Source organism: Taurulus bubalis (assembly GCF_910589615.1).
Source record: "Taurulus bubalis genome assembly, chromosome: 7".
NCBI lineage: Eukaryota > Metazoa > Chordata > Actinopteri > Perciformes > Cottidae > Taurulus > Taurulus bubalis.
Window position 1 is genome coordinate 7999019 of NC_136595.1, and position 23950 is coordinate 8022968.

A 23950-nucleotide genomic window follows, 5' to 3' on the forward strand; every position below is an offset into this window, starting at 1 on the left:
TTTTTTTTTTTTTTTTTTTGCGTTTTTGGATTGGAGGAGCAGCAGCAGGAGGACGCTCAAGAGTGTGGAAACCCGAGTCCAGCGTGATGAGCTCTGACTGAGAGGATTTCACTGGAGTGCTGCCAGAAACATCTGGAAAGGATAACACAGGGATACACTCCCCCTCCAGAGAACCAGAGGAGACTTCACATCGCAGACGTTTCAGTGTTTCAGCTCAGTGATATATTTTAGCTTTTTGTTTCAATGTCAGTTCAGTTTAATCCCACACACACAAACTCATAACTTTGGATACCAAGACTTCCCTCCTGGCACCAGTGGTTTGGGCGTGTTGGCCAACTTGTGCATTCAGTGATTGCAGGGATTTTTTTTTAAGGACAAGCATCCACACCCATAAACCGCAACAGATAAGTAATCCTGCGAGGTGTGTGTGCAGCTATGCACTGAAGATGTGTGCAGCCAGGTTCAGCGGCTGCCACAATGGCTGTGGCGAGGAGGCCGCCGGCGCTGCCGCGGGGCCTGTCGGTCCGGTCCCGGCCTCCAGGATGCTGGACTGGACGGAGGCCGGTCCCCGCATCCTCCACAGCCTTGAGATGGGGACGGTGATGACCGTCTTCTACCAGAAGAAGTCCCAGAGACCCGAGAGGAGAACCTTCCAGATAAAGCAAGACGTGCGGCAGATAGTGTGGAGCCGAAACCCCGACAAAGTAGAAGGAGAGGGTGAGTGTTGCAGTGAAAGGGTTACTGAGTGGACCCACTGGGCTCACGGTTCATTCATGCATAAAAGAGAAGTACGTGACGTCCTTGATGTGTCTCAGTCTCATGCGTCGTATACACTTCTTTCTTCTTCTTCACATCCTTTTACATGATGTGCAAGTTGCAGATTTTGTGTGCTGAAGAGTCAGCTGAGAATGAAGAATCAGAGAACCTGCTGACGAACACAGAAACCCAACACCAGGGACAGTTTCCTCCTCTGCGTGTGCAGCTTTTCAATGTGGCGGTTCCAAACCCTTTAAAAAAAAAAAAAAAAAAAAATATATATATATATATATATATATATATGTGTGTGTGTGTTGTCTGCTGGTTACCTCTTCTTCATCACAGGTTGGTGGAACCAAAGAGGAATGTTCTCCATTGTTTTTATTCGTTGGATTTTAGAGGACTGAAGAGTAAAAAGTGTTTCAGTGTTTTACGTAGGAAAAAAAAGAGCAGATATTAGAAGAACAGAAGCGTGTGGTGACTCCTGGTCGAGAACCACTGTGTCAAGCTGTCAGTTAACCTACCGTAAGTTAGAAAAAGACACATTCTAATTGTTTCATTAGAATAAAAAGTTCCATTTAAAAAAAGTTTATAATTGAGGTCCATATTGCACCACCACAAACACTCCTTCCATTGGTCCCCATTGTAGTCGTGTGGCAGCAAACATTTCAGAGGTTTGTTACTCAAAAATATCAACACATAAAATAGAATTGTCTGCATTGTTCGACACTAAGGAGTCGGTTAGAAAATGTCTTTTGTCTGACCTAACACTTTAACACATTCACGCATGGGCGCTGAGTATGGAACCTCAAAACAATTCTTTTAGTATCACACTGAAAACCGTCAAGTATCACCATACCCTTGTTTCTCAGACATTTTATCCAATACTTTCTCAATTGAATCAGAATTTGAGACTTCCTGTTAGTTGGACAATGCTCTGTCATGGCTGCTTGTGTGTCAGATGGCACTGACGTCAGTTTTGGTTGTTAAATGAAAGGGAAGCAGGTTATATTATAAGTTTGGCATCGGGAAATTTATTTTGACAAAGTAATCTCAACTGAAGAAGCACTCGGAGCTTTCAACACCTCACAGCTGAGCAGACGCCATCCTCCGTTGTGCCTGAACGCTAGTAGAGAGCTGTTAGGTTTATCTTGCAGCGACACCATGTTGTCAACAAACTATTTCCAAGGTCAAGAATGAATTTGTTTTGGTACTGAAACTCTTGTATCTCATCAGCATTAATTAGAGAAAAAATGCCCGGCCGATGATGGTTACGGAGCAATTTAAACCAAAACACACCACTTGGGCTGCTAGAAAATATGTTTTTTATAGTTTGGGGGAACTGTATGCGATGTGTTGGGTCGCAGCCCCCCCCACCCCGTCCCTCCCAACTTTCAACTGAGGTGATGTCACGGCCCTGTAACCTCTTCTTCCTCCATGTCAGCCGGCCAGTGACAGAATAACGTGCACGCTGCTGTCGTATGGATAAGTCCCGGTACAGCATGGTGCTTCCTGTCGGTTTGCCTGACACACTGACTGGCTGGCTGACTGGGGGGTGGCGGCTGAGGAGGCTGCCTGCTGGAGGGGAGTCCAGTGGCCGTGGAACGATCAAAGGGGTGGGCTGCTGTTGAAACGTCCCGTTGGACCGCCGGTCCGGTCGGGTGTGGGGGCGATTGTCTGCGCCCTGGATTTTGTGTCCTGGGGGAGGATTTGTTACAGTGTCTCTTGGCACAGAGAAAACGTACGGCATTCACAACTGGCATGATAGAGTTTCCTTCTGTCTGCCATGTGCTATTCTAACTCTCAGACTTTATGGTAGCACCCTGTAGAAAAAAAGAAAGAGAGACTCCTCCCCTTTGAGATGGGAATAGGTATACTGCTGTCAGGGTAGCTTTCCTATCATCCCGCTGAAGGCGGAAAACATGTTCACCAATCGGACAACACATGTGCATCACACTGGAAAAAACAAAAACAATTACACAGACACTGCGGGTTGCAATGAGTTAGGAGACAAAGAAGTTTCCAGATGACATTAAAAAACAGATGATCCTGCAGGAACACATCTCATGGCAAGTCGCTATCTGTGCGTATGAATGGATTTAAAATGCTCATAATCGTATCATTGTGTAGTCTTCAGCCCCTCAGCCAACAGGGGGTCCACTTCAGTAAGCCAAGAGCCTCACATCATGGCATTACATTACATTTCATTTAGCTGATGCTTTTATCCAAAACGACTTACGATAAGTGCAATTCCACCATGAGTACAAACTCAGAACAACAAGAACCAAGAAAGTACAATTTCAATAAAGTTAAACTACAAAGTGCTATCAGTAAGTGCCATCTAAGTGCTACTAAAGTGCTACTACGGCGCTACCTTCCTTATTCAAGGTGTAGTCGAAAAAGATGTGTTTTTAGTTTGCGACGGAAAATGTCGCAACAGTCCTCCACCACTTTCTGTTCTCTGAAAACTTATTTATATTTAACTTGCAGTACTTCTTTCTGTATTTGCTTATTTATTTATTAGCTCATTTCTGCATGTGCTAGCCAGCAGATTGAGGAAGAGGTTTTCTTCAGTTGCTTGTGTTTTACCTATGTGCGCTATCCTCTCAGGGCCACTGTAGTTTGTTTTTCTTTCATATCCAGTAACCCCCCCCGCCCCCAATCATTCTATGAAACGGAAGCTCAGAGGCTTCTGGTGCAGCTGCACAGATGTAGGTGTAGTTTCTGCTTGGAAAACCTTGTCAGTTATTTATCCATAATCATGAAGCCTCTGCTAATCCAAGGGACGACCAGAACTACGAGTAGGAGCTTGTGTGAAAACCACGACGAACACCTTAACACTCAATCCCACACAGATGAAGACACACACACACACACACACACACACGCACACACACTTTCAAACGGGCCTTAAACCACCTCCCTCTGGACAAACCCACCAGTACATTCCATGAACTCAGTGGGTCTCTCCTTCACTTTATCTCCCTCTGCTCTATCTCAGCTCCCCACCTTTTCGTCCCTCCTTCCCCTCCTCCATCTTCCTCCTCCCAGCTATCCTTTCCCAGTTTCCTCCCTCCACACACCCACCTGAACGCCCTTCTCGCATTCAAGGTCTTCACGGACCTCCCGTGTACTTTCACTCTGAAGTCTAAGGTCATTAATTTGTTGCTTTTGTTCCCAGAAATCTAACTCATGTTTATGTAAGTGACCCCTTCACTCCGTCTCCTCTCACCTCCCCGTTCGCTCCTGATTTTCCTTCCTTTGTTTTTGTTGCCTTGTTTTTTGTCCCCCCCCCCCCTCCTCTGTTTGCTTCAAAACACAGTTTCTCCCTCGGCCTTGCTGTTTTGTCTTTGAGATGAGCTCCTTGGCAAACAGTGGAGGTATTAAATCCCGAGGCACAGGAAGTGTGGGGTTATCAGGGAGTGTCTCGCTTCCCGTCACAGATTGAAGGACTGGCTTTCTGCAGGAAAACAAAAGGTCCAGCATCTTCTGCAGGAAGCGGAGACATGGACCACAAATGAGGCGCCGCTTTTGGTGGTTTGCACCAAAGGGAAGTCATTTAAAGCGGCATCAGGACCGCGTCTGTGTGTTTGCTAAAACTTGGCCCTTAAATGATTTAAACGCTCCATTGGATCAGCCTTCTTTTGCTCTGCAGCTCAAATTTGCAGCAACTTTGAGTTCAAGGTCAAGATTAATTAGTTTACTGAAAGGTCAACAAGGTTATACACTCATGCAGTTTGAGTCATATTTTCCCGTGTTCGAAGGAAAGTTTTCGACTTTGGAATAAGTTGGTGAAACCCCCGTCATGTACTGACCCCTCTCTATTTATCAGCAATTTCTTTTGATTTCTTTTCAATGAGCATCCCAGCCACCCATTCCTTTGTCCGTTTTATAACCCGCCCCCGTGCTTATTTTTCATTCTCGTCTCCCATAGTTTTGCTTCCCTGTGATTTATAATCTCCAAGTAGACTTCTGCCATCTGGTCAGGAGTGATGTCACCAGCTGTACCAAGAACAGCTTGTTTCACTGGAAATGCACTGCAATTATCCACGGCTGGTGGTTTCAGGTCAGCAGTGCACACAACTCGTGGTGCGTTCAGGGAACCTTTCATTCAGTCCAAGCCGTGAGCTCGGAGGACTTACTGAGGACAGACAGGCGGTTCTCCTCTGACGATGATCTCTGCATTTTCTTTCTTTCCATGAGACTGCTGACAGTATATTTTACTCTGATGTGGCTCCAGTTAGCTCATTGTGAGCCCCCCCCCCCCCCCCCCCCCCCCCCCACACACACACACACACTCATCTCTCTCCCTCCTGTTACGTTTACATTAGACCGATTCTTTAATGCAGTTGTGAATGTGTCTTTATCACGACCTTGCTTATAGCCTGGGCCACGGTCAAAGGTCACAGTGGTACAAAATGTGTGTGTGTGTGAGCCTATCGTTGTCTGTGTGTTGTGGAGTGAGACGGGCAGGGAGTATGTCCAACGTCCAGATGGCATAGCAGGAAGTAATAAAGGGAAAGGCCAGAGGAAAAACAAATACAGGTTTTGGGGTATCGGTTCGGGAGGAAATTGAGTCGACTTTGACCGTGAAGAGCTTTGTTACTAACATAACTTACCAACAGCTTTAGACACCTGAGTTTCAGTACCAACACTGAAACGTTTTTATGAACACGTTATCCAAGAAATCCTTTTGTTTTCTATTTAATCATGTATATCTATCAAATGTCTGTGTTTAACATAACACAGCCATGAAATAACTACAGTCTGAAACGAGCAACATTATCAAGCTTCAAGGTCTTTTCTCGCCCTTGAAAACTGCAGCTTCGGTTCAATGTCCTTGTTCCTGAAGAGGGAGTCATCCACTCTCATCCAGCAAGATAAACTGTGTTGAGATTTCTTTTTTGTTCAAGCAGGAAATATAAGTAAACAAGATTGGGAGTAAGCTTTTGATGTTGATTTGAGTAGATGACAGTTTGGAATATTCAGTGATACGACATCTGCAGTTGTGAATAATAATAATACGTTGGATGGATTTTGGTCCAGATGCTCTGCAGCTTCCCCCCCCCTCAAAGGTTTAGTGGCCAAATATTCTGTTGGGAGTTTTCTTTCTTTTTTAAACAATTAAAGAATGAGGCTGGTATTATTTAATATATATATATATTTCTCTTTGTCAACAAATCTATTGAAAACACTAAAACTAACCTCCTGTCTGTGGCTCTCAGCCCCAAGCTCATTGGTTACTAATAAAGAGGTACATCTTTAAGAACACTTAGCTCTGCCAGTTCTCACCAGACATTACTTCAACGGAACTATTTTCAGAGGCGGATTGATCCACATTCGGCGCTTAATGAGTATATTTATTATACATTCATTATTTGTTGACCATAAGAAGAACGTAGAGCGTCATCAGACGTGTCCTTTAAGTCATCATGTTGCTGTTTTGCTGTGAATTTTCCTTCAAAAGCTTAAACCGGAGCACATCGTCTGTGGGGAAGAACTCAGTCTTCTGCTGCTTCCAGCTCTGAACCTAAATCATGGACACATTTCTATCCGAAGATAATGGACTTCTTTCTTAACCTAATGCCAAACATACTCCCAGTCCTCTGCACATGCAGGAGGCTCGGATAGGAACCACATTTCTCCTCTTGGCTCTTTGGTTCAGGATCAAATACAACCTGCTGAGGAAGACTCGCTTTGGCCCGATGAAGACCAGCAACGGGCTCAGAGGCTCTGTCCTCTGTGTCCGGACAGAACGCCAGTTTTGTTTTGGCTGAAGGGAAAATGGCATTTAGGCTTACAAAAGTCACATTCAGGTCAATTGTGTGTATGTGCTCTAGCAGCCTGTGTTTTGGTGTGTGAATGCCAGAGCATCATGTGTGTTTGCACAAGACATCTGCTATGTCAATAAGCCGCGGTTTTCTTTGCGGGCGTGTCGACTGCTGCAAGTGTCAAAGTAGAGTCCAGAGTTTACATCAGACTCAGTGGTCTGTCGCCTGACTCGTCCGCTCTGTTAACCCTTCTGGTGTAACCAAAGCTCCCAGTGACTTTTCTATTCATGTAGGGATTACTTGTTGAATGTAAAAAGAGATTTGTGCAGATTTTAACCCTTTTAAGTAAGTTACAGTAAGAAGAAAAAGTGCTAGAGCTGGAAACGCCTCCATTAAACAAATGCCAAACTTAAACAATTTGCCTTACTTAAAACTCACTTTTATTATCCTAGAATCTGTACAAATACCCTAATATAAAATTATAGTTCCTTTAATATCTTATTTTATTGTCATGTCAATGCATAATTAGGGAGCCAGCAGCTCAGATGAATCACCTTTAGTGAATAAAATGAGATGTATATTGGGCAGAATGTCTTTGACGTCTTTGGAAAATTTGGGTTGCATGTAGAATCCTGTCAAATATTTAAAAAAAAAGGTTTTGTGGGACAAAAACAATATTTTGAGCTATACTAGAACTACATTTAGACTGCAAATAAACACTTGGTGGCATGCGTAAGTGATGAAAACATTTTGTTCAGGGTGTCTAGGTATCTAAATATAATGCTACATTCATGAACCGAAAACCATAAACACTTGGCTATCTATGAACTATACTTAGGCTGTTTCCGAAATCACTGCCTATTTCCGATATTGTGCACTTTTACGGTCTGCCATTTCATTTTGGTGTCGTTCTAACAATCTCTCACTGCAGTGTGCTGCTTTTTCTGGATGCGAAAATTACCGTTAAGCGACTCTCCAGCTGTCAGTGACGACTTAAACTGATGGTGATTACTATGTGCCCAAAAGTCACTAATTTAGCATCCATATGGACAGAAGAGTCGTTGAGAAATCTAGAAGTACCTTTTTTAAAGCTGTGGTACATTTTGTTTAAATATTTTAAAGAAGACTTTGTATTTGTTTTTCTTAAAAACAGACGACGACCTCGTTGACTTGAATGTAATGGTAGCACCTTTGGGTCTTGGTGAAAAGCAGCTTCAATAATCACATTTTATTTAGTAAAATCAGAACAACTTGGTCATTAACAACCTTAATCATTAGTGTAAGAGCTGACTGAGGAGCGTCAGCAACACTTTTAGGGCTTTTGCTTTCATTTAGGGGTCAAACTCTGATGTTCTAGCACTTCAAGTGTCCGACCCCATCAAGGTTTTCAGGGACTTCTGTGCTTCAAAGTTTCGGGATTCTTTTTCCTAAAAAAATGAAGGCCGAGTTGCAGAAATTGTCTGTTTGTTTGGCTGCTGCTGAAAACCTCTTCAGACTTTTGGAGCATCCTGCCACTGACAGCTGAAATGTTTGTGTGTTTGTTTTTTTGGCTCTGTGGGCTCACACACACACACACACACACACACACACACACACAAACACACACGCACACACGCACACACACACAGTACATGTGTTGAGCTCTCCGGCAGCAGATTTCTGTGTGTTTGGCAGGGAAACGAACAACGTGCCAAACTGTGATTCATGGTTGTGTGCATATTTGTGTTCATGCAACACTATCCTTCCTTCCTTCCTTCCTCCCTCCCTCCCTCCCTCCCTCCCTCCTCCAGTGGACATACGAGAGATCCGAGAGCTGCGGTTGGGGAAGGGCTCCCGTGATTTTGAGCGCTACCCGGAGGAGGCCCGTAAACTTGACTCCGCCCACTGCTTCATCGTGCTCTACGGCCTGGAGTTTCGCCTCCGGACGCTCAGCGTGGCCGGTCAGTGTGCTTAAGAAGTGTGTGTGTGTGTGTATGTGTGGAAGTGACTCCCAATGTACTTTTACCGCCACTATTTGTAACAATTGGAGATTTAGCTCACAGCCCCGTACGTTAAGAGGTCACACACTTCACCCCTCGGTCATTTGACCAGTATGTTGACAACCTTTTGTCGCCTATCACTCTCAGAACATGCATTATTTACTCTAAAAAAATGTTTTTATGTGATTACAACATGTTTCAAGTTACAATGATTCATTTATTTGTCATTTTACAACGCAGGATTGCACAATGACATTTAACTCTAAAGCCCTGACACACACAGAACATTGTTACAGATAATTTAATTTAAATATGCTTTTAAATAAACATGTATTTTAGCTGCTTGTTGCCTGTGTTTTTTTACACTTTCCATCTCTTGTGTCCTCTTTCTTTTGCAGCCTTCAGCGAAGAGGAGGTCAACATGTGGATCACTGGTCTCAACTGGCTGATGGTCGACACTCAGAGAGCTCCCGCACCACAGCAGATAGACAGGTGTGTGTCGATGTGTTCAACTGTCTGTGGCGATGACTTAAAGGAACACTCCATTGCATTGCTCATCTGTCGATAGTGAAACTGACCTCAGGTATGCTTGAACGTTTGTCGAAGGCTCCCAGTACTAATGAATGGCAGCAACTTTGATCAAAGCAAAACAAATGACTAGTTTCAGATACTCACACATGAATATTTGCTGGTTATTGTTGTCGTCTATGATTGGAAGCTTTAGTGGTCAAACAATGAATCGAGGGAAATGAATCCGGGGTGTGAGTGATTTGATTTTGAAAGCAACGTTTTTCCTTAATTTGTGGCCAAGTCATAAACCTGCATCACTGAACTATTATATTGTGTCTTTATAAAGCACTAACAAGTTCTTACCCCCCTGTTTGTGTGACTAAATGATAACTGGTTGCATCAAAAGGTGTAGCGACCCGGACGGGAAAGGGAGGTGCTGGTCGGAGGAGAGGACAAATATTTGTTTTGGGATGAAAATATTTACTCTAGATCCCATCCCAACGGGCCGCTACATAATGCCAAAATTATCATATTTCTGGGCCACAATTTGTTTCCCCTTCATATAAATTCAAACTACCCCTTAATATACAAATTCAGAGAGGCACAAGGAAAACCAGACATGACTGGACAATTTAAGAGAGATCTGCCTCCATCCTTCCCTGAGCTGACAAAAGTGATCAGTCAGGTAATGTACCTTTTTGGAAGCACATATCTGTGAGAAACCTTTCTCGACTATGGACTTTAATAAATACAAGTACAGGTCCAGGCTTAGTGATGCCTATCGTGAAGCTGTACTCAGGGTTTCTATACTGTGACCTGGATCAGGGTTTCACTGTGACCTGGATCAGGGTTTCACTGTGACCTGGATCAGGGTTTCTATACTGTGACCTGGATCAGGGTTTCACTGTGACCTGGATCAGGGTTTCACTGTGACCTGGATCAGGGTTTCTATACTGTGACCTGGATCAGGGTTTCACTGTGACCTGGATCAGGGTTTCTATACTATGACCTGGATCAGGGTTTCACTGTGACCTGGATCAGGGTTTCACTGTGACCTGGATCAGGGTTTCTATACTATGACCTGGATCAGGGTTTCACTGTGACCTGGATCAGGGTTTCACTGTGACCTGGATCAGGGTTTTACTATGACCTGGATCAGGGTTTCACTGTGACCTGGATCAGGGTTTCACTGTGACCTGGATCAGGGTTTCACTGTGACCTGGATCAGGGTTTCACTGTGACCTGGATCAGGGTTTCACTGTGACCTGGATCAGGGTTTCACTATAACCTGGATCAGGGTTTCACTGTGACCTGGATCAGGGTCAATGTGGCTCAGCTGTGTGAGCAGAAGCGCTGCCAGGTGTCTGGCAAGAAATAGAATAAAGTACAAATGTATTCAGGGATTGCAGTTGTTGATTCGGTGCAATGTTCCAATAAGTTATTTAAAACAAATCAAATATGTCTGACTTCTATTTTTTACTTCCAGCAGGATTCTTGTAATAATGGCTCTTTCAGTCTCCTGTTTTCTCTCTCCATCCCTCCCGCTGTAGGTGGCTGAGGAAACAGTTTGAAGTCATGGACCGGAGCCACGAGGGCAGGTGGGTGACTCGCCACAAACACGTCAACACCCAATCAGAGCTTTCACAGCAGCCTGTGATGGATGCCCATCGGCCCGTCTGCCACAGCAGGAGGCACGTGGAGGGGAAACCGGCTCCAGATGTCATCAAAGGGCGTGTCACACCTCTGTCAGGGGTCTGCGGTGACCTTAACCTCCACACACATCCACACCCAGAAGCTCTGCCTATCTCTCTCACACGCTTTCTCTCTCGCTCGCATTAATGAATCCAGGCTTCTGTTTGGACAAACAGCCTGCCACTGCCTGATAAGGAGCAGGAAGTGATGCGATGGGCTGGGAGAGGGCAACTTCCTGTCTCCGGTGAAAATAGTAACAGTAGCTAGACAGAGGGAAGCGGTGGAGAGAGGAATCAGACCCGGCAGTGATCGCAGTCATTGACCCCCAAAAGATCCTCTCAGCGCATTGACCTGGATTATTTTTTCTACCTGCCTCTTGCTTTCTTCCTCATTCTCTGACTGATGGTTGCATGTGTTTTGTTAATCAGTGAAAGTGATTATCCATGTGCTGTTTGTCCTAGGAAAAAAAGGATGTTGCGGTAAAGACATCAGCAAATCCACAGAAGAAACTGCAACAACTTATGTACAAATAAGCTCTTTAATTGATTAAAACTAGGTCCATTAATTATCTGTTTCATAGGATAACATGGTATGTTCAGATGGAGTTTGCCCAGTTGTCAAGGAGGAAAGAATATTTTGAATGAAAAGGTATTTTTGCACAGAGTAGAGTAAAAGTGTCTGCATATGTACCCAGCCTGGTATATAACACATATGTCACCTTCTAACCTCAGACCTTAAACAATGTCCTCACTCTCAGTCTGGAAATGTAGAATCCAGACTTTGACATTAGCTCCTTAAATCATTCAGCGCCCCCTGCTGGTTCCTGAATGTGTCTGATGTACCTTCCCTCTCTGGTTTATGTGTTTCAGCATCACAGTGAAGGATGTGAAAGCTCTGCTGCCTCAGGTCAACTACAGAGTCCCCAACATGCGCTTCCTGAAAGACAAGCTGCAGGTCAGGGCTTCTGTGCCTCTTTGAACGTCCTCTCCTGGATGCTCTGACTCTCGTGTCACACTAACGCTCGTCCTCCCCGTTTACAAAGGAGGTGGAGGCCAGGAGTGACCTGTCGTACCCCAACTTCTCACAGCTCTACAGAACGCTGATGTTCGACGCTCAGAAGACTGTGAGTGTCAGTTTTGTGTTTGGACACGTACACACCACCACACTAGTAGTATCACAGTGGGATAATATGACTCTCAAACACTCATCCGCCATCAGATATAATTGATTTCGCTCTAAAATGAAGTAAAGTTTTTGTACATCAGAGTCCCACTTCAGTACTGTGTTTGAGTACTTCTGCACTCGCACCACTCCACGTTCACTTACTGTGTATGCTCCACCTGGCTCCCCCTCACCTGTCTGTCACCTGGTTCATCCATTTTGTTCCCAGATTATTGAGCAGCTGGAGCTCTCCTTCCCACTGCGGTGAGTCCCTTCACCTCCACCAACTCCTCTTCCTCGGTGTCCACCCCTTTGTCTTCACCTCACCCCACTACTGTCCTTCTACCCGTCCACACAGTTCATTTATCAGTGTCTTAAGGAGGTTTTGGCTTTCACAAAAGTGAAACATTGCCATGTGTTTTTGCCATTTTAATGGTACTTTTTTGGGGGGCTCTTTGGATGTGAAACATTTAACGTAATGGGAAATGAATCTTTCTTGAAGCTTCACTCACCGCTGTGTGACATCTTGTAAAACCGTTGTGTTTGTAGGAATGTCGACAGACCGGAGCTCTGTCAGATCTCCCTCTACGACTTCCAGAAGTTTTTACAGATGGACCAGAAGGTACTGAGCGGATTCAGCGCACCGGCATGCACAACACACAGAAAATGCTCTCTTTGATGAAACTCACTTCTTTATCCGGCTGGTCTCAGGAGTCCTGGGCGTCGGATCTGAGCCGCGTCAGAGAGTTCCTCACGGGGTACATGAGGGGCGGACCGCAGCCTGAGCCCACGCTGCAGCTCGATGAGGTGAAGCGGAGACCCCACGGACATAAGATGAAGGGATTTATTTCCTCGCTCACAGTCTGATGACGTTACTTCATTTTTTCCCCTCCAGTTTCTGACATTCCTGTTCTCCAAAGAGAATTCTGTGTGTGACCCTCGACTTTCCCCTGTTGTTGCTGACGACATGAAAAAGCCGCTGTCCCAGTACTGGATCTCCTCTTCACACAACACGTAGGTCTCACATGTTCCTATATTTTTGTCTCAGGAGTCCCCGTACTGTATAGGGAGATCTTTTATCGTATTTAAGGGAGCTTCATGGGAATAATGGGGATTTAAACACTCCAGGTTTAGGAAAATCTGCTTATTGACTCTTAAGAGTCATATGAAAGGATCAATTTCATCACAGTGTGTCCAAAATTGACTAACTTTGATGAGCTAACTTTTCTTGAATGTACTAATGGCTGAATTAATGCTTTCTTTATCAAAATAAATTTGGTAAGACTTTTTAGAGTATAGCATTTGCCCATGTCTGCTGTAAACTAAACACGTCACATTTATATTGAATGTTTTTTTTTTTTTTACTAATAACTAAAAAATACAACACCAACTGACTGAATCGACTGATAAGCAATTAATCAAGAAAAAAAGCCAAATATTTTCTGACTATTTTATTGGTTAGAAAAAATAAATGTTATTGAATAAAATGATTTAAGAAGAAATTATGACCTCAGTGGGAACTGTTATTAGTTGCAGCACCTGAGGGTGCAGTAAATGGAACAACATTAGAATCTTGTTAACTCTCATTGTGAGGGAAAATAATCAAATGTCCTCAGAACAAATAATATAACATTTAGATACTTGTTTCCATGTTTCCATGTTTCTCTCAGCTACCTGACAGGTGACCAGTTTTCCAGTGAGTCCTCTCTAGAAGCCTACGCCCGCTGCCTCAGGATGGGCTGCCGCTGCATTGAACGTAAGAGTCTCTAGCGTTTGATTCTATCCAACAAAAACATGATATGGTGGTGAAGTTTAGGGTCTTTTGCTGCTCATTCCAATGCCGTCTTCAACCCTCCCCTAAAAACTGGCCACATGTGGACTGGCAGTGTTGTATTGTGGTGTGCTTTGGTCTGGTCTTTGTCCACCTCTGTTCTGTTTTCTGATCTCAGTGGACTGCTGGGACGGACCTGACGACCTGCCAATCATCTACCACGGCCACACGTTGACCTCCAAGATCAAATTCCTGGATGTGCTGCACACCATCAAAGAACAAGCCTTCGTCACATCCGAGTGAGCTTGGACAGGTTTTTTTTTACTTCTCCACCAGTGCTAATGGAACAACCTGCCGATTCTCATTCAGAGGTCTTCCGGAGATTAACGCACGGGTTCACCGTCCTGCAGGTATCCTGTGATCCTGTCCATCGAGGACCACTGCAGTGTGGTCCAACAGAGGAACATGGCCACACACTTTAAGAAGGTGTTCGGGGATCTGCTGCTCACCAAGCCCGTGGATAACAACGCGGAGGAGCTTCCCTCGCCGTACCAGCTCCGCAGGAAGATCCTCATCAAGGTACACAGACCGACACCCTCGCCTCTCGTTGCAAAGTCAGACTCAACATGTAGCATAAAGCCAACAGACTGAGAATTGATTTCAGGCCCTCCAAAGGCCCTTAGAAAGATCTAGGATGCAGCTCTTGCAACAGTAACTAATGACCCAAGTTAAAGTTACAAGATCCATGAGCTCCATTTAAAAACATGTCGGACGACTGAAAGGTGGTCACATGGTGCATGCATGCAGTTAAAAGGCTCCCACATTGAACAGTGCGTCTCACGTTTCATCGCCGTGTCGCAGCACAAGAAACTGGTCGAGGGCACGCTGTATGAAGAGGTGACGTCAGCCAGCTGCTCCGAAAACGACATCAGCAACTCGCTGAAGAACGGCATCCTTTACCTGGAAGACCCCATCGACCACGTGCGTGTGCATACGTTCTTCTGCGTCGAGTGACAGTCGGTGTTGTGCGGCGTTACTGAATCGTGTTTTTGTGCGATTCACAGACGTGGACGCCGCACTATTTCGTCCTGACCAGTCATAAGATTTACTACTCTGAGGAGACGTCTCACTACCAGACAGCGGAAGAAGAGGAGGACGGCGAAGGAAAGGAGGTAGGGAGATGATCATACTCGAATAAGGGGAAAAAGAAGGTATTTATCAGGTGAAGATCATGACCAATTCCTCTTTCCTGTAATCGGTCAGGAGTGTCACAACAACGAGCAGCACTGCGCAGAGCGCTGGTTCCACGGGAAGCTGGGGGGAGGCCGCGATGGTCGACAGGTGGCGGAGAAGCTGCTGCAGGAGTACTGCGAGGGCGGGGCCAAAGACGGCACCTTCCTGGTTCGGGAGAGTGAGACGTTTGTCGGAGACTACACCCTCTCGTTCTGGTCGGTGATACTTACATCTCACTAAAAGTAATCTCCGCTTCCTCTCTTTGTCCTTTTTTTAATCAGTGGAGGAAAGAAAAAAGAGGTTAGAGATTAGAAACATGGGATCGTCACAGTACAGCAGCCCAGCTGTAATCATAGAGAGGGGAAAACATATTTAAAAGCCTCAGTATTTGTTTAAATGTATTTTTTTTTTTCTCCAGCCTTCCAGAGTTTTGTGACAGACAGATCACCGCGCTAACTCCCCCATATGTTCCTCCTCCTCCCCCAGGCGCTCCGGTCGCGTCCAGCACTGCAGGATCCATTCACGGCAGGAGTCCGGCTCCACCCGCTTCTACCTCACCGACAACCTGGTGTTCGACAGCCTCTACCGCCTCATCTGCCACTACAGAGACACGCCTCTGCGCTGCAACGAGTTCGAGATGAGGCTGGGCAGCCCCGTGCCTCAGCCCAACGCACACGAGAGCAGAGAGTGAGTGATTTTGAAGTCTGCAAAGATGTCACACCGTCACTCTTTTGTTGTTGTTTTTAAACGGAGAGAAGGCGGAGGAGAACAAAGTTCACCAATTAGTGAATGGATAGTTTTGTGTTCTCCAGGTGGTACCACTCCAGTCTGTCCCGCGTTCAGGCTGAACACATGCTGATGCGCGTCCCCAGAGACGGAGCGTTCCTGGTGCGGAAACGCAGCGAAAACAACTCCTATGCCATCTCCTTCAGGTAGAAAAGCCAACACACTCTGAGGGACGATCGCATGATGCCCACCAAAAACATTGAGTCTCTTTTTTTGTTTGTTTTTGGCACAAGTTGTCCTTCTTCGTCCACCTCTCTGCAGGGCGGAGGGGAAGATCAAACACTGTCGCATTCAGCAGGAGGGCCGTCTCTTCATGTTGGGCAGCTCGGCAGAGTTTGAGAGTCTCGTCGACCTCGTGAGCTACTATGAGAAGCATCCTCTGTACCGCAAGATGAGGCTCCGCTACGCCATCAACGAGGACGCTCTGGACCGCATGGGCACCGCGGTGAGTCCGGTACCAGTGACAAGTTTACATGACCACAGAAGAAGACTATACAACTTTAAGATGCTTTTGACATCCTATGCTATGACTTTCATGACGCACTATACAGTGACTTTTCTTAATGATTTTTTACATACAATATTAGGACTTATTTGTTACTTTTGACATTTGCTATTCTATAACAATTGTTGCCACACTATAGACTTTTCCACATTCTATACTATAGCTGCTAATGCTTTTTTTACGACATTATTTGATGACTTTTTCAACAGACTATAATATGACTTTTTTTTCTAAACACTACACTATGGCATTCTCATTATTATAATTTTTTGACATACCATACTATGACTAATTTCTTTGTTCAACATACTATACTATAACAATTTATGTGACAGACTATAGTGAGGACCTTCTTATATACTATACTAAGCCATATTTTATTAAATGAAATAACTGCATTAAACTGCAGGAGTAACCATTACTTGTTTATTTCTCAGGAGCTTGACTACGGGGCTCTGTATGAGGTCCGCAGCCCTCATTTCTATGTGGAAGCCAATAAGATGCCCACAGCACGGGTAAGTGAGATCCTTCTGTTCTGTGGACCTACAGTTTTACTTATTCAATGATAGCTATCTTGTCATTTAGTAAATTATTGGTACATTTGATTATCCTTTTTTTTTTAATCGTTCAAGGTAAAAGTACACAACCCATAGCAGCAGCAGTTCAATAACTAAACCGTATAGTAAATATCTGCACTGCGGCAGACAGACTGATGGTGTCCCTCACTGCTGCGTTTCAGTGTACGGTCAAAGCTCTCTACGACTATCGCGCTCAGAGGGAAGATGAGCTCTGTTTCCCCAAACAGGCTCTCATCCTCAATGTGGATAAGCAGGAGGGCAGCTGGTGAGTACGCCTCATTGGTCATGTGACCTCCTGTGCGTCTGTTACACTGCATTGTCTCCTTTTCATGAAGAGCAACTTGTCATGAACCTGATTGTTGTGTCTTAAGGTGGCGAGGTGACTACGGAGGAAAGAAACAGCTTTGGTTTCCTGCAAACTACGTGGAGGAGGTTCCCAGTTCTCCCACTAGAGAGCTGGACGAAGCCGTGAGTTCTGACTCTCAGCTGGAGTTGCAAGAATGTTAAACGATCAGCTTGCTTTTCCAATCAAAATGTCGTCTTTTTTTCACTTTATTCTGTTGTCTCAGTCAACAGAGAATAGTCCTCTTGGAACATTCCTGAAAGGCTTCATTGATGTACCCACCTGCCATGTCGGTGAGTCCCATACACAGGCGGAGGTTAGCATCTAATTATCAATTCTCAAAAACTACCCTCTCACACAAAGCTTTCCCCCCATCATGCATCTGTCCAGTGGTGCATAAGGATGGGAAGAACTCGCGTCCCTACGTGTTCACCATCCACTCCCAGCAGCTGTCGTCTCACCCGGTTCAGACCCTGGATGTGGCCGCCGACAGCCTGGAGGACGTGACCAGCTGGGTCGGCAAGATCCGAGAGGCCGCACAGAACGCCGATGCACGGGTTAGTGCGACCGACGTGACGCACACATACATCTTGGGACTCATTTTCCTGATGGGGACGCTTTTCTGATTTTCGTGAACCTTATCTCCACGGTGACAGATGCAGGAGGAGAAGCAAATGGAGAGGCGGAAAAAGATAGCGGTGGAGCTGTCTGAGCTCGTGGTCTACTGCAGGCCTGTCCCCTTCAACGAGGACAGTAAGGATCAAACTGCTCTCGCTTCTTCTCTTGCCTCACTCTTTTAAAGATTTGTTTTTAAGCGTCCTTTTTTTATTTGCTGCTACTTCTAGAGATCGGAACAGAGAGGGCATTTTACCGGGACATGTCCTCCTTCCCAGAGACGAAGGCAGAGAAGTTGGCGACGCGCACTCGAGGGAAACGCTTCCTGCAGTACAATCGCCGCCAGCTTTCCAGAGTTTATCCCAGAGGACAGAGGCTGGACTCCTCGAACTACGACCCGCTGCCCGTGTGGCTCTGTGGCTCCCAGCTGGTCGCACTCAATTTCCAGACTCCAGGTCGGTGTACAAGGACACGTGTACTTTCAGACAAGGTCAAAGCAAGGACACATAGAATGTAGAAGAGATAAACATCTCTTTTCACAAAGAGAGCTGGCCAGATGTGAAGTTGATTAAGCAGGTACTTTATTGTTCTCATCACGGATACAAATTTATAGAATTGAATGTTGCTGTAAAAAGGCTAAATTGATGGTTCAGTAGCACCCATTTATTTACATAACTGATCGGTCTGATAGTAAAAATATGTTTCTCCTCATTAGCCAGTCAACGCTAATCATCACATTTTGCCTCTGGTTTTATTAAGAGCCCACCAGGGACGCCAGATCAATATACTATGTTGTTTAACGATTCCACGTTGACATTATTGCAAGGTGACAAAGAACCCGAACACAGTTGGTCTTAGTAAAGTTAGACTTTAGTTTTTGGGGGAGGATAATCAGGTTCAGCCTTGCGGTCTTCTGAATCACCCAGGACCGCATTCCAAAAATGATTGAATAAATATGAAAATGGCTGTGTGTGTGTAGATAAACCCATGCAGCTGAACCAGGCCTTGTTCATGCTGGGAGGAGCCAGTGGCTTCGTTCCACAGCCGGATGTCATGAGGGATGATGCCTTTGACCCGTTCAACAAGGACACCTTACACGTGGAGCCAATCACCATCCAGCTACAGGTCAAATTGATCATAGAAGTACAAGTGTTTAACTAGTAGTGAGAATCATTTAGTTTCAACAGTCTTGTACCTGCTTTTTACATTCTTCCACTGTCTCTGGATCAGCTGCTGGGAGCCCGTCATCTCCCTAAAAATGGCCGCAGCATCGTCTGTCCCTTCGTGGAGGTGGAGATCTGTGGAGCCGATTACGACAGCTGCAAATGCAAGACGGACGTCGTAGGTAAGAACGCTGTTGTCTCATGGTCTCAATTGATTAGATTCACATTCCTGCTGTAGTATGTGCGCCTGGAGTCCTGTGCTCAATGTCTTTGTACCAACTGTCTCCTCCTGACCCTCCCAGCTGACAACGGACTGAACCCCGTGTGGGTGCAGAAGCAGTTTGTGTTTGACATCCACAACCCCACCTTCTCCGTTCTGCGCTTTACTGTCTACGAGGAGGACATGTTCAGTGATCCTAACTTCCTGGCACAGGCGACCTACCCTGTCCGTCTGCTACGAACAGGTGAACGTCACCCCCGTTTACATTTGATGTCATGGCGAAGTCCTACCCCTCCATAGCATCGGACATTTCTGAACGGGGCCTGACAACGATATGGCTCTACTCCACAGAGTCTGATTTTGTGGATTTTGTCATGGTTAAACATTGTGCTTGGGTCATGTGTAATAGTGACACTTATTACCCAGAGATACCTTTGATGTATTACTCATTTACACACAGGGCCCAGGTTTAAAATGACCGGCTCGCCCACACCTAATTTATCAAAAATGCAATTTCAGGGAGAAGCAGATAGCATAATAATAATTACATGTTATTTGTGTAGCGCTTTAAAAGGTACTCAAGGCACTTTACATGATAAAGACAAACAATAGAGGCAGCAATAAAACAAGAAAGATGACAATAGTGAAGAAAAAACAACAACTAGTAGTATCACAGGTTAAAAGCAGATTTAAATAAATGGGGTTTAAGGGCTGTTTTGAAAGTGGCGAGTGATGGAGAAGGCTCTACATTATGTGTTTGAAGGACATATCCAGGATGTCAAATTGATTCAGCAGCGAAAACGGGTTAAAAAGCTAAAGCCTACAGATCATAGTGTAGAAAGCCAGGTAGATCTATATTCACAATCAGAATCATTCAAAAGCAGCATGGACTTAGAAGCCTACCTAGCAACAGTGGTAAATGAAAGCTCCACATCTCCTTCCAACCTCTAAATATAAAGAGAACCTGAAACAATTGCATGACTATGGAGCGCAGTAGAGTTGTCGGATGCTACGATTGGCCAGTCTGCATTTGAGGGGGTGGGACTTAGCAAATTGTCAATTGTTCTTGCCAATACTAATAATCCAGACAAATATTTCACTGAAGTTTGAATTGGTTCTGCCATTTGTGTTGTCAGGCTACCGGAGCATCCCTCTGAAGAACAGCTACAGCGAAGAGCTGGAGTTGGCGTCACTACTGATCCACATAGAGATCGTCAATGCAAAGGTCAACCGGCGCTTAGAGACAGACACGTCGATTCTACTTCAAGTTCTTACCTGATAACTCACACTTGTCTTACTCACTGTGGCTGCAGGAGGAAGACGATGAGAACATGTACATGACCATCCAGCGCCTGCGGGATCGAACCAGCGAGCTGTCCAACCAGGTTTCCCTCCTAGAGAGGTCGGGCTCAGGGGATCTGGGATACCAGCAGAGTCTGGAGGAGCTCCGAGCCGCTCAGGACCAGCTGAGTGAGCTGGTGGAGGCTCGAAACCACAGGTGACTGATGACACAGAGGAAAAAGATAGCTGGAATTATTGTGCAGACAGCTATTACAATTCCACGTTTAATATATTATATCACGTTTTTTATTATGAATGCTGAAACAATAAATGGATTAGTCGTGGAAACAGAATATTAACTACAGGAGCTGTGCTGGATGTACCTTTTAACATTCAAAGCTTCTGTTGATGAAGAAAAGTGATTATTGGATTAAATAGCATACACATTTTTGGTTTGTAGAATTTTCTCATTTGCAGACCGACATGTTCACGAAATGCAGCCTTGGTGTGACATTGTATTACTTTTTTCTTTTTTTTTTGCTTTTCCAGGTTGATGGAGAAGAAGAGAAGGGAGAAACTGAGGCAACAGGTGGCAGCAAAGCGCAGCTAATTCTCAGATCCACCAGAGGGCGCTACACTGCAACACAACCGCTGCCACGAGAGCTCGACAGCCAAAGATGGTCTATAAACTGGACTATAAACAATACATTGTGAAACTTCATGGCACCAGATATAAAAAGTGACAAACAGAAGCAGCTCATGGAGGAAAAACAAACTAAAATAACTCACAAAACTAAGCTATAAAACCAATCACAGACTTAATGCTGAAACACATTGAGAGTGAAACAGTTTTTTCATGGAAACAATACAGACAGGAGAGATAAAGTATCAGAGTTCTGAGTTTATCTTTAATGATTAGACCTCAAACAACTACTTGCTCGTCAGAAAATGAACCTGTAACCTTTCTTGTGTTTTGTAATCATAAATTGGGTTTGGGACGGTTGATCAGAAATAAGCTATTTGAAGATGCTACCTTGAGTTTAAGGAAATACATATTGACATTTTATGAACCAAACAATTAAGTCGACTAATGGAAATAATAATCAGGATATTACTCGTTAGTTGAAAGTCTTGTAGAGTTTTAGACGCTTAATGTGATGAACGTCTGCTAATTGTAAAATCAAACAAAAAAGTGAAATCTGCACATTGTCCATTTTTACAACCAGAACAAAATCAATCTTGTTGACCTGGCTGCTACTTGACACTTTCAGAAATATATATATATATATATATATATATATATATATATATATATATATATATATATATATATATATATATATATATACATATATACCTTTTATGTGAAAGGTAGCCTCAGGTAACCTTTTATGTGAAAGGTAGCCTCAGGCTTGACTTAAATATGGCTTTCTTTACTTGTTAAAACTAAATACAACTACAAGGATATAAATGTACTGAATTGTTAGTTTTTCAAATAATGGTATCAGATCTAGTTGAATCAGTCTCGCTTCTCAAAACTGAAGTTTAAAGTTCACTCTTACTGTGTTTTGGTCTTGAGGTAATCAGAATATAAAGGGAGGAGAAAACTCAGGTAACGCAAATGGATAGAATTAAAGGGAGCAGTGCAAAAGAAGTGAATATCATGTATGTGCCTTTTTTGATATTGTAAAAACCCCCAAAAAATCCCTACAACTGGAATAGCGACTCTTTTTATGGAAAACTACAAACAAACTGGACGATAAATCCACTCGTTTGTGTCAGACCACTACTCATGAAATAGGTTTTAAAGGGATTTTTAGACTGGTTCTACTTCTCCTTATTGAAACCAAATCTTGTTTTGATGGGAGTCAGGACCGGAGCCCCTCTCCACCTGCGGTCAGACGTTGCTGTTCTACCTGGGAGTCCAGACTGGATGACTTGTACTGAATACATCCTCACCAAACCACACCAAGAAGGTCTTTTTAATACCTCTTCAAAGGGCTCTAAATAAACTACCTATACTAAAGAGGCACACGAACAGCAAGCAAGGGAGAGGGGAAGAGCACAATCCTCACATGAATCACCTGCCCAGGGGTTCAGAAGTATTCCTCAGTCACACACACATGAAAAACGAGGGCTATCTATGAAAACTAGCAGCACACAACCGAGATCAGTTCCCATCATCTGGCTCTAATCAACAGATGTGACTCAACTGTTCCTAGATCTGCAGCTTCAAATCTACCCACATGGCTTCATGTCTATTAAGGCCCCTCTCCCTCCCATCACTCCTGTCTCATGTCACATTGTGTATATAACTTTTTATTTATGAAACCAGTGGAGATCTTGTCATCATAGATGAAAGAACATACTCGGAGAATGATAATGGACTCAACAGATTATTGATACTGTAACTTTATGCATCAATGTTGTGTCTCTTTTAAAGGTCACCACAGACACAGACCTATTTCCCCCGATGCTGCAGTTGCACTGAGTGGGGACTTCTATGTAAAAGTTGTCTTCTTGGCCTGTAGCCATTGTGTATTAGGCGGACGCAAATGTAAATTCTTCGTACCTATGCTAACGGTCTAGTATAATGACTCCGTATTATAATGCTGTGCAAGTTTCCATTTAATAAAGCTCTTTAATGTACCCCTGTCTGCAATGTCTTTTTGAAACGTGTAAGCAAGTATAGGACATACTATACCATGACTCCTTTCAAAATATACTATCTATTTTTATTCAAATATAGTAAAAGTACCAAAAATAACTATACTCATTATGGAGAATGGCCCAATTTAAATATATTCATGGAAGGTCTATTTCATTTGATAATTATTGATGCATTGATGTGTTCATCATTTTGCTGTTACAGCTGCCGGAAGGTAGAGCTCTTAACACTTTACTCATTAATAATGCTATAAACTACTTAATCCATCATAATGTAAAAATATCATTTATATTTTGTATTAAGAAACTGAATCTGCAATGTAGCATCCCTAGTAGCTACTATTGTGAAATAAATGTAGTACAGTTAAAAGTACAATATTTCCCTCAGATGAAGTGGACTTGAAGGTGTTGGTGAATGAGGCCCAAACATATCAGATACAACAATATATGTCACAAGGTTGAAACAATACTTTGAATTTGAGTTTACAGCAATATTGTGTTTTAGGCTATATTTTAAATATAATTTGAACTGCAGTCAGCTTTATTCAGTACTGTACGTATTAGTGTATTTGAAATATACACATTTTTGAAATGTCAATACATTATGTTACATTACATTACATTTCATTTAGCTGACGTTTTTATCCAAAGCGACTTGCAATAAGTACAATTCCACCATGAGTACAAACTCAGAACAACAATACAATTGTGTAAATAGAAAGGCTATCCATTTCATAACTTTATATTCATAACTTTATATTCATATAATAAATATACAAATGCAAAAAAGGAAACAATCTGAATGAAAAATAAAGAAGAATAAATATATAAAGATATATTACATCGGCGGATTTCAGCGCCGCCATAGACAATGAATAGAGATTCTGTTTAGGGCGTTTAGCTCAGTTCATGTATTATT

At 43.8% G+C, this 23950-nt stretch overlaps 1 protein-coding gene across 1 annotated transcript; it reads left to right on the plus strand.

Annotated features, from left to right (window-relative positions):
- Positions 1-446: 446 nt before the first annotated feature.
- Positions 447-21297, plus strand: LOC306739029 (1-phosphatidylinositol 4,5-bisphosphate phosphodiesterase gamma-1-like; the record flags this gene model as incomplete). The annotated part of the gene is made up of 32 exons (XM_079220970.1): positions 447-717; positions 8318-8467; positions 8905-8998; positions 10567-10614; positions 11578-11662; positions 11751-11831; positions 12099-12133; positions 12419-12491; positions 12581-12676; positions 12765-12883; positions 13540-13625; positions 13819-13939; positions 14051-14219; positions 14502-14621; positions 14705-14812; positions 14904-15088; positions 15360-15560; positions 15686-15805; positions 15921-16104; positions 16602-16679; positions 16904-17007; positions 17114-17210; positions 17312-17378; positions 17476-17642; positions 17742-17838; positions 17931-18155; positions 18680-18825; positions 18931-19045; positions 19166-19327; positions 20220-20308; positions 20397-20581; positions 20914-21297. 32 exons carry the CDS (start codon positions 447-449, stop codon positions 20972-20974), a joined length of 3939 nt encoding a protein of 1312 aa, XP_079077096.1. The 3' UTR covers positions 20975-21297.
- Between the last annotated feature and the right edge of the window lie 2653 nt (positions 21298-23950).